Source organism: Poecilia latipinna, unplaced genomic scaffold (assembly GCF_001443285.1).
Source record: "Poecilia latipinna isolate Pla-1442-1.1 unplaced genomic scaffold, P_latipinna-1.0 Scaffold1627, whole genome shotgun sequence".
NCBI classification, from domain to species: Eukaryota; Metazoa; Chordata; class Actinopteri; order Cyprinodontiformes; family Poeciliidae; genus Poecilia; species Poecilia latipinna.
Window position 1 is genome coordinate 131507 of NW_015114243.1, and position 15253 is coordinate 146759.

At 38.3% G+C, this 15253-nt stretch overlaps 1 protein-coding gene across 1 annotated transcript; it reads left to right on the top strand.

The window, feature by feature from the left end:
- The first annotated feature begins 3617 nt into the window (after positions 1 to 3617).
- zbtb45 (zinc finger and BTB domain containing 45) lies at positions 3618 to 14448 on the top strand. The gene is made up of 5 exons (XM_015059422.1): positions 3618 to 4766; positions 5124 to 5258; positions 9254 to 9394; positions 10296 to 10569; positions 11793 to 14448. Exons 1-5 carry the CDS (start codon positions 3693 to 3695, stop codon positions 12209 to 12211), a joined length of 2043 nt encoding a protein of 680 aa, XP_014914908.1. The 5' UTR covers positions 3618 to 3692; the 3' UTR covers positions 12212 to 14448.
- The last annotated feature ends 805 nt before the right edge of the window (positions 14449 to 15253 follow it).

Consider the following 15253-nt stretch of genomic DNA (forward strand, 5'->3'; position numbering starts at 1 on the left):
TAATCTTAACCTGAATCCAGTTTCATCATCTGCTTCTTAATTTTGGTCCCTAAATTCAAAATTTTAAAGGAATAAGAGTTTTCTATTTTCTATTTCTATCACACTAACCAATATGTTTTGTAAATTAATGCGCGCAAAGGAACTTTATCATTTTAATTCTTCTAAACAAGCAGAAGAGAAAAAAAACATGACAGTAAATGAATAAAATATTGTGTCACATGAGCATAAACACTCATGATTGACTTGATCCACGTCTTACATTCTGTAACATACCTGTTATTTCTAAATCAGTATAATAAAAAAAAGCTGATCTAACAGTTAATATCAGCTGGTTATTCTCCAAAGAGCCCTACATCAAAAATATATAAAATCCTAAAGAATAAATCCTTCAAAATTACTACTTCACAAAGCAGTGTGCCTTAAAATTAAAATAAGTTAGAAACTTAGCAGCAACTGCAATAATTTTTGCTTCTGTTTGAAATAAAAAGATCAACTTACAATTAACATTTTTGTTTTATACTTGTTCTGTGAACCTGCTGTGTATTGCTCCAAGGTTATCAGAAATCTCAATGAGAGTTAACATCCCTGCTTTTATTTAGTTTTTCACTTTTCAGAAAACATTCCTGCTATTATTTGCACATCCCTGTTTGCTGTTTTACCCTCACTTCTTGTAGTCTGTTGTTTTTTATTCACTACATGCACATATTTTTTATTTGTTCTACTCAGTTGCACATTTCTTTTAATTACAGTATACTATTTTTTTTGGCTCTAGTGGCCTTTATTTGATAGTTAATTGACAGGAAAGTGGGTAATGAGAGAAGGGGGAAGACATGCAGCAAAGGTCGCCAAGACCGGGAATCGAACCTGCGACAGCTGCATTGAGGACTAAAGTCTCCATATGTGGGCTGTGCTTAACCCCTACGCCACCACAGCACACCCAGTATACTGTTTATAATTACACAGTAGTTATTAAAAAATTTCTGTATGCTGTAAATTTGTCCTTAGAGTATTGAATGTTCTACTTGTTTTTGTACTTTTAGTACAAAAACAAGAGTAGAAGAGTATAAATTTACAAATTTATACTCTTCTACTAAAAGCCCCTTTTACAACTAAAAACTAGAGATGCACCAGTACAAAAAATTCAGGCTGATATTGATATCCGATAATATTGCTATTATGGTTGACAACCAATATTTACCGATATATTTCACTATATCGACACTTTTAGAAAAAAATCCCCACCAGAACAAATGGCAATAATATAAAAATATCAGTTGTTCATATCGACCCAGTTTTAAACAATTACCATCGTCCGATACTGATGTTGGTGCCGATATATCATGCAGTCTTACTAAAAACATCCTACTGTTTGTGTTCCTGTTGAATTTCAAGGGAAGCCAAGCTCAAAATGTCAGAAATTTCTCATTTGTGGTTTCTAGGAATCTTTGTGTTGTATGTAAACCCCAGTCTAAAGTCTTAAATCAGATTAAGTATTAATCTTATAAACCCTACACGTTTTTTCTTGTCTTTCAGGTATGCTTATTTGAAGGTGCGTGGGTGTATAGGTGTGTTTCTTTGCATTTCCACGCATTCTTATCTTAAAGTGTGTGAGGGTTTGTAAAGGAAAAAAAAAGGTACTGTTCCACTTTGTGCAGAAAGAGAGTCTGCTTATAGTTTCTTTGATTGCATAGAAACACCTACAGCTGTGGTTTAGTTGACGTTGTTCAAAAGAAAACTCATTTTCTGTGTCTCTATGCGTCTGCCTGTGTGAAGCTGAATGTGTGTGCGCACTGGTGTTTGTTTGAGCTCCAACCAGACTGGGTGCGTTACATGAGGGCTTCCTGCTGCATCCATCTGACACCAAACTAACACGCGCCGAACTGTCACCGTCCATTTCCCCGGTGAGTAGCTGGGATTTAACGACACGCCATGACACCTGGAATATATTCAACTCCAGTGTGTTGCTGACGCGCTTCAAACATTGGAGAGCGCAGGCTGCGTTAGCCGTCGGCAGGCTAACTTTACTAGTTGTGTCTTTGGGCTAGTAGTCTAGCTTGGTTAGCATTGGTTAAAGCGTGGGAGCAACCTTCAGTAGGCAGTTTGGTGATACTAGGTAAGGTGCCATTTGTAGTTATACGTCTAATGCTTCGATTTGCGTTATAAAAACTACAAAATCGCGGTTTGCGTGTAGATTTTCTGCAAATTTCCGTGCCAGAACTACACGGCTAATGTCAACAGCTAGCGCTAGCCAGTGTTAGCCCGTTACCGATAACCTGTTTGCTGACTTCAGGCGCTGACGGTTGGCAATTATTAACATTTCCAACAGACAAAACCTTCAGACTGCATCAACGACGGCTTGCCATTTGTTACAAACTACCACCTCGGTCCTCGAGCTTTTCTTTTCACAGCTAACGGTCGTTTTTTATGGGTTTTTTTTTTTTTCCCTTTCCCCCGTCTTTGCGTTTCGGCACCGGCCACCCGCTGTGCGGAACCGCCAAGTTTGCTGACCCGAAGAGCCGCCGGACTCGCGCATCGCACGTGCTGTCATTTGTCCAAAACAGGTGTTCACGAGGACGCACGCGACTAATTTAATGATTAACCCGGAGCCGCTCAGGTGCTCACCTTTTCAACATTCAGGCGTATACGCAGTAACCAGACAGAAAAAGAGACATTTACGAGTATTTGTTTGGATTTTTGTTTTGTTTTTTTATGTTAATTGTTTGATATGTTTAAAATGTATGTTTTTATGTGTCATTAAAGCCTGAAGCTCAATGAGTCACAATTTTTTTTACCTCAATAGTGGATTTATGAGGCCTTTTGTGGGAAGAGTACCCAAAAATTGTACTCGAGTAAAAGTAGCACTACTTCAACATATTTTTACCTGAAGTAAAAGTAGAAAGTAGTCGTCCAAGAAATTACTAAAGAGTTAAAAGTCTATTCAAATACTGAGTAAACTATCAAATAATTAATCATTTAATATTTAAAAACTGCATAATCAGATGGACCAAAATATAAATTTAAGTTGAAATTTTAGTATTTTAAGGGCAAAAATACAATAATTCGTATAAGTAATGAAAAATAACAGTCAGACAAAAGAAGAAAATTCCAAATAAGTTTCTTTCAACAAAAAATGTATGAAACTTTAACAAAAACTGCAGGTGTGTGCCTGTGTCCGGTGAATTTTTGGTTAAAACATTTGTTTTTCAATCAGTGAATAGAGAATCCAGAAATTTTACTCGAGTAAGAGTAGAGATACTTAATAATAAAATTACTGAGACAGAACTAAATATTCTCATAAATGTAACTATTCATCTTTGAACCCAACTCTGTTCAAAGATGCAGATAATTTTTTTCTGTTTATGAAATGTAAACGGTCATGCTCTTTATGCATTAATGTAAATTTTGACTGTGTTTTATAGATTTTCCAGATGACAGTGAAGCTGTTTGGAACGACCGCCTGACTGCACGTTAACAGACGCAGCTCCTCCTACGCTTCACCGCCCAGATCCTCCATCGCACTCATGACGTTTTGAGCCGAAGCGGCCGCCGCTCTGTGGCCCCGCGCACCGCATCCGTTTCCCTCTCCGTCCTCCTCACACCTCAAGCTGACGCAAAACCCGAGGCACCTGACCCCCCTCCCCCAGCCCCACTCCCACCCCCACCCAGTTCCCAGCGACTCTCCGCCCCCAGCCATGGTGTCCGGCACGGAAACCGTGCACTACATCCACCTGCACAACTCCAGCCAGTCGGTGCTGGAGGCCCTGCGGACGCAGCGGCGCGAAGGCCTCTTCTGCGACGTGACCGTCCGGATACACGATGCCTCCCTGCGAGCCCACGCCTGCGTCCTGGCGGCCGGCAGCCCGTTTTTCCAGGACAAGCTCCTGCTGGGTCACTCGGAGATCTCCGTGCCGCCGCTGGTACCCGCGGAAACCGTGAAGCAGCTCGTGGATTTCATGTACAGCGGCTCCCTGGTGGTGCTGCAGTCGCAGGCCCTCTGCATCCTGACAGCTGCCAGCATCCTGCAGATCAAGACGGTCATTGATGAATGCACCCAGATCATCTCTCAGAGGAAGGCGGCGGCGGAGGCGGCGAGTGCAGCTGCAGCGGCAGCCGCAGCAGCAGCTGCAGGGACAGGAGCCGGAGGAGGGATGCTTGCTGGAGTTCTCCCAAAACAGGAAGAGCGTGGCCTGGGCAAAGGGAGGGAGAGCGGCAGCAGTGGGAGCTGCTCTGTTGGTAGCGCAGGCGGCGTTGGAGGTTATGCAAACTTCTCTAATTTCATGACAGAATGTGGGGCTAGCAACATGGCCGGGGGCTTGGGGGGCTCCAGCGTTAGTGACAGTGGGCCGGGCCCCTTGGATCAAAGTAGCACTGTTAGCCTGATGGCGCTGGGGGAGATGGGGCCCGGCTCGATGTGCGGCGGAGACGGGATGCCCCCCGGTGCCGGCCCGGTCCTCATGAAGCAGACCTCCAGCTGCACTCAGGACGTCCGGTACAAGCTGCGAGACCTGCTGGCGCAGACCGCCAACGGAGCTGGCACCAGTAGCACGGGAAGCCTGTCTGCAGGCTGCAGCTCCGGGGTGGGCAGCGTGGACAGCGTCGGCAGGGACAGCCTCCGTGGCAACGCTGGTGACCTCTCCGACGACCTGGTGGGGATGGACCGCTATAGCGAGGAGGAGGACCTGGACGGGAGGGAGCGGGGAAGAGACGGAGACAGAGACAGGGGGGCGAGCCACAGCCGCAAGCAGAGGCAGCCGCTAAGACTCCAGGTAGGGGGATAAGGGAAAGGGTTGCTATGGTTACAGCTTTCAGGCATGCAGAGCTGCAACGTTTTCCTTTGCTTTCTTTATATGCTTTTCCCTCTTCTCGCACTGCATTGGCGTATATCGCAGAGATGTTTCTCCACTTTGCACAATTGTATCTATTGTCTCAACTCCAGTAGCAGCAGCCTTGGTAATCTATGGACTTCTGCATATTAGCTGTAAGTGCCTGGCGCTCATTAGGAGCCGCTTGCAGCCTGGACAGTGCCACTGTCCTTACTGACTTGTTTTTTTTTTTTCTGCTGCCTTTTTTTTAGCTCTGTCGTCAGTTGTTGCATGGATTGACGTGGACCTTCCTGTTTTCAGGTGCTGGGAGGAGAGGGAGTCGTGGTTAAAGATGAAGGCGTGCAGGACTCGGATGGGACCGTCTATTCCCTGGAGGACGGGAGGCGGGACCAAGAGCAGGAGGGCGCCCAGGACTCCATGGCCAGCTTCGGACAGGTATGCTGATTTTTAATGAGGAAAAGCAGCAGTTGAAGGCTAAAATTTGAGATTTTTATTTATAGTTCAGCATCTGCTACATGAAGAAGGCTATTGCTTCTGCATTTAAAATATGGAGCATGGATTTTTGCAGAAAATGTATACATAAAAAGGGCTTTTGTATTTATTTTTTACCAAGAATCTTCTTATTTATGGTGCCGAACACTGCAGCCTACACAAAGAAGAGCTGCCACTCTGTCAAAAGGTTTCAGCTCTGCCTTCAGTTTTCTGTGAAGCACTGCACCAAGTCTTAATTAGAAATGAAGTAAAGTGCACAAACTGGCACATCTTCACATATTTTTTTTTTCAGCACTTTTTCTTTTCTCTTTACAAGACAGGACGTGGTGGAAAGCAAAGTTCATTCTGACTCATCTCTATGCTACTTGAACTATAATCCCCATAGGTTAAGATCTTTTAGGGCTCATTTAAATGTTTTTTTATGCAAATGAGCCAATACGATGTCTTATCAAGTAAAGGAAGTTGTGGCTTATTAGTACGTAGAAGGAAAAAAAAAAGAAAATGATTTTTAGAGTTCACATTTTAGGCAGTTTTTTGCATCTCAAATTGGGGAATAGCGTGGTTAATAACTAGCAGTCTGAAAGAAAGAAACCAGTTTTATCTCATTTTATGACTCCAAGTCCTCGAGGGTCAATGTCCTGAAACTTTTAGATGTGTCTCTGCCTCAAGAAACCTGAATCAAATGAGGCTGAAACAATCAAATTAATTGTCTACTAATTTAGTAATTTACTAATTTAGACTCAAATAAAGGCAACTGCTGAAAAAACAACATATTCAGGGCAGTAATTAAGCCAAAACTGCACAAAATATCTATACATTTTGTACTTAAGATAAAAACACCTTTGACGGAGGGATTTATTTCTATTCTCAGAAAACGACAATCAAAAGCTGAACAACTGTGGGAAAAATGGATGTTGTTTAATTCAAAAATACTTTATTGATCCCAAAGGAAAATTAAATGTTGTAACTCATTCATTCATATTTTTCAAAGTGTTACTGGAGATGGTGATGGCTGTTGGCAGGAAAGCTCTGGTCTGTATTACAGGTAATCTGAAGAAGCTTCTGACTGAGGATTAGATTTTAGATTAGATCTAATAACTAATCTAATACAGATTAGATTAGAAATCTTTGCAGGAACTAAACACCATAAGGTTGGAATAAAAGAAGTTGTCACTGTGTTCTGATTTTATTCATTTTAAACATTTGTTCTTTTTTGTTCTGTATTATGTAACAACGAAATATAAAAATTATAAGTTGAAAAAAAACATTTTATTTGTAAATACGTTTTACTCAAAATTTCTGAAGTGGAATAGTTTCAGCTTCACCTGGTTCAAATTCACTAACGTTACGGTACTTTAAGCAATAAACATGTTTGTTTTTTTATTTTAAAAAATTAATTTAATTATTTGTATTTTTAGATGTATTTTTTATACTGTATAAAAAGACTGAAGTAGTTAAATGAAAAATCTGTGGAATATGCCACTTTTTTATCCGATTTAACTGTCAGGATGATCAATTACTAAAACAGTTGTTAATTGCAGCCTTCGCATCAAATAATTAGGTCATTAGCAGGACTCGAGCATTTGTTTGCATATCGAGGAGCTAATTCAGTGATTAGATTCAGGTGTGTTGGACCAAAAAACATGCAGACTCTGGAGAACTGGAATTTGACACCTCAGGCCTTGTTATTGACAATAAATCAATAACAATATATATCATGATAGACATGTGATCAATGTCAGTAGATGATACATTTGATAGAATATTAAATATTTAGAATATATTCATTGAAGAAAAGTTGGTGGAATCAACTGACCCACTCACTCTTTGGTTACCTAGCAACTCACTCGCGCTTTGGTTACCTAGCAACAACGTGTGGAGTAACTGGCGCAGTCGCAGCTTAAGGTTGCGGCACTGTGCCTCATAACTACTTAAAAAATAAAAAACAATGTAGTGGAGTGAAAACTGTGGATAGAGCAGGAAAGGTAAAAAAAAATCAGATGTTTTAGTTTAGTCTGTTTCAGTTGGGCTGAAAATCATCCAGTTTTGATTGGCTTGTGTTTGTGACTTTGAATGGAAAGCATTGAAGGTTTTTTTTCTTTGCTAATGGTGCAAACGTTGATGCTTAGACTGCAAAAACACCAAGTCTGACCGAGGATTTTTGGTCTTGGTCCTAGTGTGAATATCTACACTCAGAATAAGACAAAACTAACGTTAGAGCAAGAAATGGGTCAACAATTCCTTACTATTGATTTAAAAAAATGCTGGCTCCACTTGCAGATTATTTCACTTATAACATGGGAAAAATGTCTTCCTACAAGTGAAATAATCTGACATTAATTTTTCATCAAAATTAAGGAAATATTTACTTAGAATAAGTAAATATTTCTTGCTGAAAAGTTAGTTTTGTCTTATTTCAAATGTACTAACATATTTTCTCTAGAAACTAGACCAAAAATGTGTGGCAAGATTTTTAGTTTTTTTGTGCAGTGAATCATTTGTTCCCTTGCATATGTGGTACATTTGCAGTTTTAGTTGTTTTCTACCTGACTTTGTCGATGGATTGTTTATATGAGCCAGACGGACCTTCTGCCATCTTTACCTGGTTCGGTCTTTGAAAATGGCTGTAACCTTGCATCAGTTGGGAAGTGGAATATACGAAATATTAACATGTTAATAAAATCTTTTTTTTTTACTTTCTTTTTTGTAATCAGTTGGTGCCAAAGGCGATAGATATGATTAACTGCAGAAATTGTAAATGGGATGATAATTAGTTTAACATGCATAATTAGAAATGATAATTAGAGAAAAAGCAGGGTTCATCAACACAATTTGCATTCATATTGTGTGGGAGACGAGTCTTGACGGGCTGATTTTCTCCTTCGTTTGTGTCGGTTTTTATTGCCATAAACAGAAAAAAGGTATCGGTTGACAAACACCTGCTTGGGTTTTTTATTTCTAATTATTGTGTAATATGCAGAGGTGAGTACAATAATTGTACTCAAGTCAGAGTAGCACTACTTCAACATATTTTCACTCAAGTAAAAGTAAAAAGTAGCCATCCAGGAAATGACTCAAATAAGAGTTAAAAAGTATTAGGTAAAAAGTTTACTCAAATACTGAGTAACTGATCAAATTATCAATCACTTAATATTTAAAAATGACATAATCAGACGGACCAAAATATGAAGTTTAGTGGAAATTTGGTTATTTTAAGAACAAAAATGACTAATAAATTTATCAGAAATTATCATGAAGCATCATTTCTTTTCCTAATTGCATTTTAAAATGTAATTATTGGTAAATAAAAATAAAATGTGACTTTGTGTATATTTATAATATTTATTACATTCAGATTGGAATATGATAAGAACCATCACTAAAGTTGAATTATGTTCTTCATCATTATTGCATTTCTTATGGAGTTAAATATCAAATCCGCAAATATGTTCTCTACTTGGTGTTCTGATTATATTTTTATTGTTTTTATTTTTTATTATGTAAGCAAACTTAGTTTACTGTATGAAATATCCACTCATTTCTTTTTTGATGGAGACCTAACAGTATAACAGTTCATGTTTTTTTTTTAAGTTCATTATGTTCATAATGAAAAACTTCATTTTGTGCAACCGCAATAATCTTCCCCTTGAAACAGCTGAAATCATGAGGCAGCGTAACGAAGAAACAACTGAAGAATCAGGGCAAAGAATTTTTTTTATTTTTTAATTTTTATGTATTGAATCCTTCAATTAATCATCAGATCCTGAGTTAATTTGCATTCGGCCCCTTTTACTTTGATGCCCTTAAATGAAATCCAGTAGATCTGTTTTAATCCAGGAGCTGAAGCTAAACTATGAAAACCATTAAATGTTTGATTTTTATATATTCATCTGTTTGTTTTGTAGATAATTTATGTGGCCTTTTTGTATGGATTTTAGGATTTCTACGATGACCATGGGGTTTTCTCAGAGAGTTTCTGGCCTCAGAGTGAACCTCCTCAAGCCATGGCGTTTAACCCCAGAGGAAGGGTCAACAAGCCGCTGACTCCGCCTCCATCCTCGCAGTCCATCAACAACCAGGTCAGTGCCTCCTGTCACACATTGGCAACACTGCAAAGACAAATATGACTGAAGAAAATCTTACTAAAGTTTGAAAATTGTAAAAATCTGGTTGAAGATATAACACTTTGGATGGGAGTAGCTTGTCAACAAATCAACAATCTAGCCTTGGGGATCAATAAAGTTACTCTGATCCTGATTTATCTGTAAAAGAAAATGTTTCCCTATAACATTTAAAAGTGTTAATCTGCATTAAAATCTAGAGATGAGCTCAGGGCGGCCGCTCAGAGTCCTTCAGACGGCTATAAATCGTCCCTGTGCCGCACTTTGGACACCCCTGCTGTAGACGTTTGTCTCTAGAGACCAAAGCTAATAGTTTGTGCTGAGCTTTTACTCATGTTAGACAATAAATCAAATAACAGTATATACTGAGATAGACATATGATCAATATCAACAGAAAATACAACTGTAGGAATAGTCAATAATCAATATATGTACATTCACTGAAATCTGACCCAGAACCACAAGGCATTCTGGGAGATTTAGGTAAAGGAAAGGCTTTAGGCAACTAAGCTATGTGGTGGATTCAACTGACTCACTCACTCTTTGGTTACCTAGCAACTCACTCACTCTGGTTCCCTAGCAACTCACTCACTCTTTGGTTACCTAGCAACAACAGAACAGTTGAGTGACTGGCACAGCAGCAGTTTAAGGTTTCGCCGCCGTAACTGCTTAAAAATGTATAAAAACAATGGGCAAGGAGTGAAAACAGTGGATAGAAGAGGAAAAGTCACGTCACTGTCAGTGTTTCATATATTTAAAACAATAAAATGATCATTATCGATATGAAATGCTTATATTGTGGCAGGTTTTTCAGCCATAAACCCTGTCTTACGATGATCTGTCCGTATTCCTCCATAGCTTCTTTTCCAGTACCCAGTGAGCCACTCGCAGCCTCCCCCGTTCTACGTGGGAGGACCCATGGGAGGGATGGACAACATGGCGGGAAGTGAGCCGTCCCAACAGGCTCCGCCCCCAGCGCCGATGACCCCCGTCCCCACTTCTTCAGCGTCCTCCTGTTCGGCAGGGCCCTCTCCTTCCTCCCAGGGATCTGAGACCTCGTTCGACTGCACGCACTGTGGCAAATCTTTGCGATCCAGGAAGAACTACAGCAAGCACATGTTTATCCACTCGGGTGAGTTCTGTACTAAAACCAAACTTTGCTGGATGATAAATTGTCCCAAAAGTTTTTCAAATTAAAATGCACAAAGTGGAAAACTGAAAAAACTTTTGATTACACAATGATCTGACTTAATTCTAGAACCCTTTGATTGATTTCAGGTAATGTAGACGCAAACACTAAATCAATTTATTGCTCAATAATTTCCATTTGTGCAATTTGTTGTTGTTCTCTTTTCTCCATTTCTATCAAAACTGGATGATAAAAGTTTTCAGTCTGGTTCACTGGTCTCAACTAGACCTGTTTTTGAAGGACAGTTTTGTTTACAGAATTTATAATTCAGTTTAATTGTTGTTTCTGTCATTTTATTCATTTACTTAGGATATTTAAAATGTCTTCCACATCCAGTGTAAAATGTTCTTCAGAGGTTTGTTGATCTCAGAATCTGTGGTAACACTTTATTTGAAGAGGTTTGCATAAAACTGACATGAACATGACAGAACAGCTGTGATTACCATGAAGGAGTCGTCATCAATGTTTGACTGTCATGATACATCATTTGGTAAATAATGACAGTTATATTGTAACTTTGCATTAAAAATCTACAGAATAATGCAAAGCTGACACTTTTAATTTAATTTTAATGCAGCTTTTAGTGAAACTTTGCAATAAAAGTGTCATTATTTACAAAATTACACATCATGACAGCAGTCATAAACATTCATGAAGATTCCTTCATGTTCATAGCAGGTGTTACGTCAGTCTTATGAACACACATTCAAATAAAGTGTTTCTAAATGTGTTCTTGCATTATTGTTATCAAATTGTATTTGTACAGCACATTTCATCAACAAGGCTTTTCAAAGTGCTTTATCATAAAAACTCAAAAATCAACAATTAAAACATGTTTTTTGTCATTTACCCATCAAAAATGTTGATTAGTGTTTCATTTATTCTGGCACAAAAGAAACTCTAAACAGCTGGGTTTAGAGAAACACTGGATTCACAGGAACTCAGTGTTTCGGCTGTTTTACAGTTTTCTGGAAGTTTGTACCATTATATTACATGAAAATGGTCTCAAAAGATCAATGTTATCATTTATTGCGATAACTTCTGGGACAACTTATCGTCCATCAGAATTTGTTATTGTGACAGACGTAGTAACTAATTACTACCCAACTCTGCTAATTTACACATGCATTCCTTTGAACTGAGTAAACCTTTATTTTGTCTTTTAGGTCAGAAACCTCATCAGTGCTCCATCTGCTGGCGCTCCTTCTCCCTGCGGGACTACCTCCTCAAACACATGGTGGTGCATACTGGCGTCCGGGCCTTCCAGTGCACCATGTGCGGCAAACGCTTCACGCAGAAAAGCTCCCTGAACGTGCACATGCGCACCCACCGTGCCGAGCGCACCTTCCAGTGCAATGTTTGCCACAGGGCATTCACCCACCGCACCTTGCTGGACCGCCACGCCTTGCAGCACGCCCACCACGCCCCGCAGACCCTCGGCCCGGGTCAGGGGCGTGGAGCCGACATGACCTCACCTACCAAGCACAGTCCTCCAGGTATGGGAGGAACCTCAGGTATGGCTGGCTCAGCCGCTATGGTTGGCAGCATGCCGAGCATGGCCAGCCATGGAGCTTCCTCCACCTAAATACAGGAGGAAATGGGAGAAAGGGAAATTCAGGGGAGAGGAGGAGGAGGAGGAGGAGATTAGTTAGCTCATTCCTCAAACCAACGCTTAACACTTTTTTTTTTTTTTTTCATTATTTGGTGGTAACAGCACTTAAAGCAGGGGTGTCCAAACGTATCGTCACGTAGGTCGAAAATATAGATTCAAAAGGCCAAAAACACCCAACCTAAAATCAGTCAAATAAAGTAGCCTTCACATATTATAGATCCAAAACTTGGCAGTATCAGGACCTTTGTAGATAGAAAAAAAGATCACATTTTTGCCAAAAACTCAGAAATCTTGTCATTAATCTGAGACATTTTCTAGAAAACTTTAAATTTTTCAAAAGAAAAGTTTTGACATTTCAATTAAAAAATTTTGTAGAAAGTTCCTGATATTAATCTAAAAGTTTTATTAATTTTTTTTCTTGTTTTTTCTAGAAAATTTCTGAGATTACCCTCAAATGTTTTAAGGTTTTTGCCAGAAATCTGCTACTTTTTTATTTTATAAGACCCTAATACTCCTTCGTAGATTTTGCATGTTTGTATTAAAAGAACAAAGTCCAGTTTTCAGTTTCTTTGGGCTCAATTTAATAAATTTTCAGTAATAAGAACAGAAACTGGGTTACTTTGTTTCAAACCGTTTGCTATTTTTAGCTGAGTTTAAGAAAGAATAAAAGATAATTCTGGGTGCAGCAAAGTTGGCTTTTCAGTAAAAGTCTCTTGGTTTTACCTTTTGTTAAAACTTGGTTCTAAAACCACAAATACTTTGTGTTGTACTTTAAATTTCCTGTGTCGGAAACATTTTTTCACCTTGGTTACGAATTGAAAGTCTCTGTCTGCATAAACGGGTCAAATTTCAATCATATTTGAACTGCAGTTGGGGGCCGCACAAAATAAGTCCAAGGACCACAAATGGCCCGTGGGCCTCACGTTGGACACCCCTGGCCTTCAGGCTTACATGTCTTATTGCATTAGCTTAACTCCACCTTCAGTCAGGGTTTGAGGGTTTAGGAGAAAAAGATGTTCAGTTCCCAGAAAGCTATAATAATAGTTGTAGCCTGATTATTATTTTTTATTTTAATTTTTTATTTGTTTCCTGTGTTGTGATGTATTGCTAAGAGCAAAGTGGTAAATCCAGCACACGTATGGGCAGCGCTTCGAAAAGTATCGAATTAAAAACATTTTTGTAGAATAGTGCAGAAACCCTGTTTCATAAAGTCCAGAGAGATTATGAGTTCCATTCACCTTCGATGGGTTTCATTCAGGATCGGTTCTCTTCTATCTGTTTAAAGCCATTTCTAGTCGGTGAGCAAACCCTGAACTGGACCAGTTGGATGTTTCAAGTGAAATATAAACTGTTGGGATTGTTATTTTGTTACTTTGGTGGCGGAGTTGAATGAATTGCATAAAACTGACTGGGAATGAGCGGGTGCTATGTTTTTAAAAGCTCACCATCACAAAAACCTCTTAAAGTTTGTTCTTTTCTGATCTAAGAAGTCTTTCTAATGATATTCTAGAAAAGTTAATGAAACTCCCATACACAAATTAGTTTTTCTGTTTGGATAACACTGTTTTAGAAGCTAATATATGCAACATGCGGCTAGATGTCTGTTGGTAAAATAAACAGCCTTGTGCAGGCTAGCAACCAGGGAAGCTAACACAGATGATAAACAACACAATGGAAGCTTATTACACCTTCCATACATTAGCGATAATAATAAAACAGCCATATATTACATGTAGGAGCAGCATTAATAGTAATATAATTAATTTTTAAATGAAAGCAATTAATATAATTTTAAACGTGTAAACTTTAAACTTCCTGCTTCGATTTCATACACATAAAGAAACTATTTCATATCCCTTTACTTAATAGTTTCAGATAATTTTATTTCTCTTGGTAGTTTGTTTTTGATGAATTTATGATTATGGGTAACATTTATTGAAGCAGAAAATTTTATTTATCACCTCGGCATCACTAACGTCTCAGATAAATTGTTCAAACTTAATCATCTGTGCGGTAATGAAGTGTTAACTTGTGAGTTGACAATGAATTTGAAGATCTGTTCACATGATTAAGCAGCTTTATCTTTAAAATGTGTGCAGCAGATTTATATGAACTTGAAAGAGTTACTAGCTGCGTTTAAATTGACAAAATGCGCAATTTAATACTTTGAAAATAAATCTGCTTAATGGAAACACGCCAGCTTCGAAAAACAAATTTAAAAAACATATATTTTGGCGCTTTGATAGTGTTTTTTTTTTTTTTTTTTTTCAGTCTGATCAAAATTGGTTTATTTCACTTTTTTTGCATCACGCGAGTCAAATGGTCAACAACCGGATATTACTACTGGTAGAAACCACAAAGAAGACGACGATAGGAAGTCACAGGAGGATTATGGCGCATTGTTTTTTTTAAGGATTTAACAAACATTTTTACATTTGATTTTAATTTTGTTTCTTATTAAATGGAAACGGCTACTACAAAGTTGTGTGTTTTTGACTTAAATGGATTAGTGACAAAGTTTGGCACACATTTGGTATGGAAACGAAATTAAAATCACACTTGAAAAAGTTTGTTTGCATGATAAATCATTACAAAAAACATATTAGTAGGTCTGTCACAATAAATATTGCTGGATGATAAATTGTCCAGAAGTTGTTGCGATAAACAAAAATATTGTTTTGAGACCATTTTCAAGTAATATAGTGGTAATGAAATAATAATGCAAGAAGACATTCTCAAAGATCAATAAACTTTAAATTCTAATAAAAATTCAAATGAACTGGAAGACATTTTAAATATCAAAAATAAATAAACACAACACAAACAATAAATAATATTAATTGTGAAGTCTCTGTAAAAAAAAAAAAAAAATTCGTCAAAAAAGGGCTAGTTGAGACCCAAACACCAGACTGAAGAATTTTGTCATCCAGTCTTTGGTAGAAAAAGAGAAAAAAGATAAATCAGGCAAATGGAAATTATTGAGCTCATTTTAATTTAGCACGCGACTAATAAATG

What these genes read in the sequence shown, in the direction of transcription:
- zbtb45 (XM_015059422.1), top strand. Translation starts at nt 3,693, where the DNA reads ATGGTGTCCGGCACGGAAACCGTGCACTACATCCACCTGCACAACTCC. An exon ending in GGCAGCCGCTAAGACTCCAG is followed by an intron (nt 4,767 to 5,123) that starts GTAGGGGGATAA and finishes TCCTGTTTTCAG; the next exon opens with GTGCTGGGAGGAGAGGGAGT. An exon ending in CGCAGTCCATCAACAACCAG is followed by an intron (nt 9,395 to 10,295) that starts GTCAGTGCCTCC and finishes ATTCCTCCATAG; the next exon opens with CTTCTTTTCCAGTACCCAGT.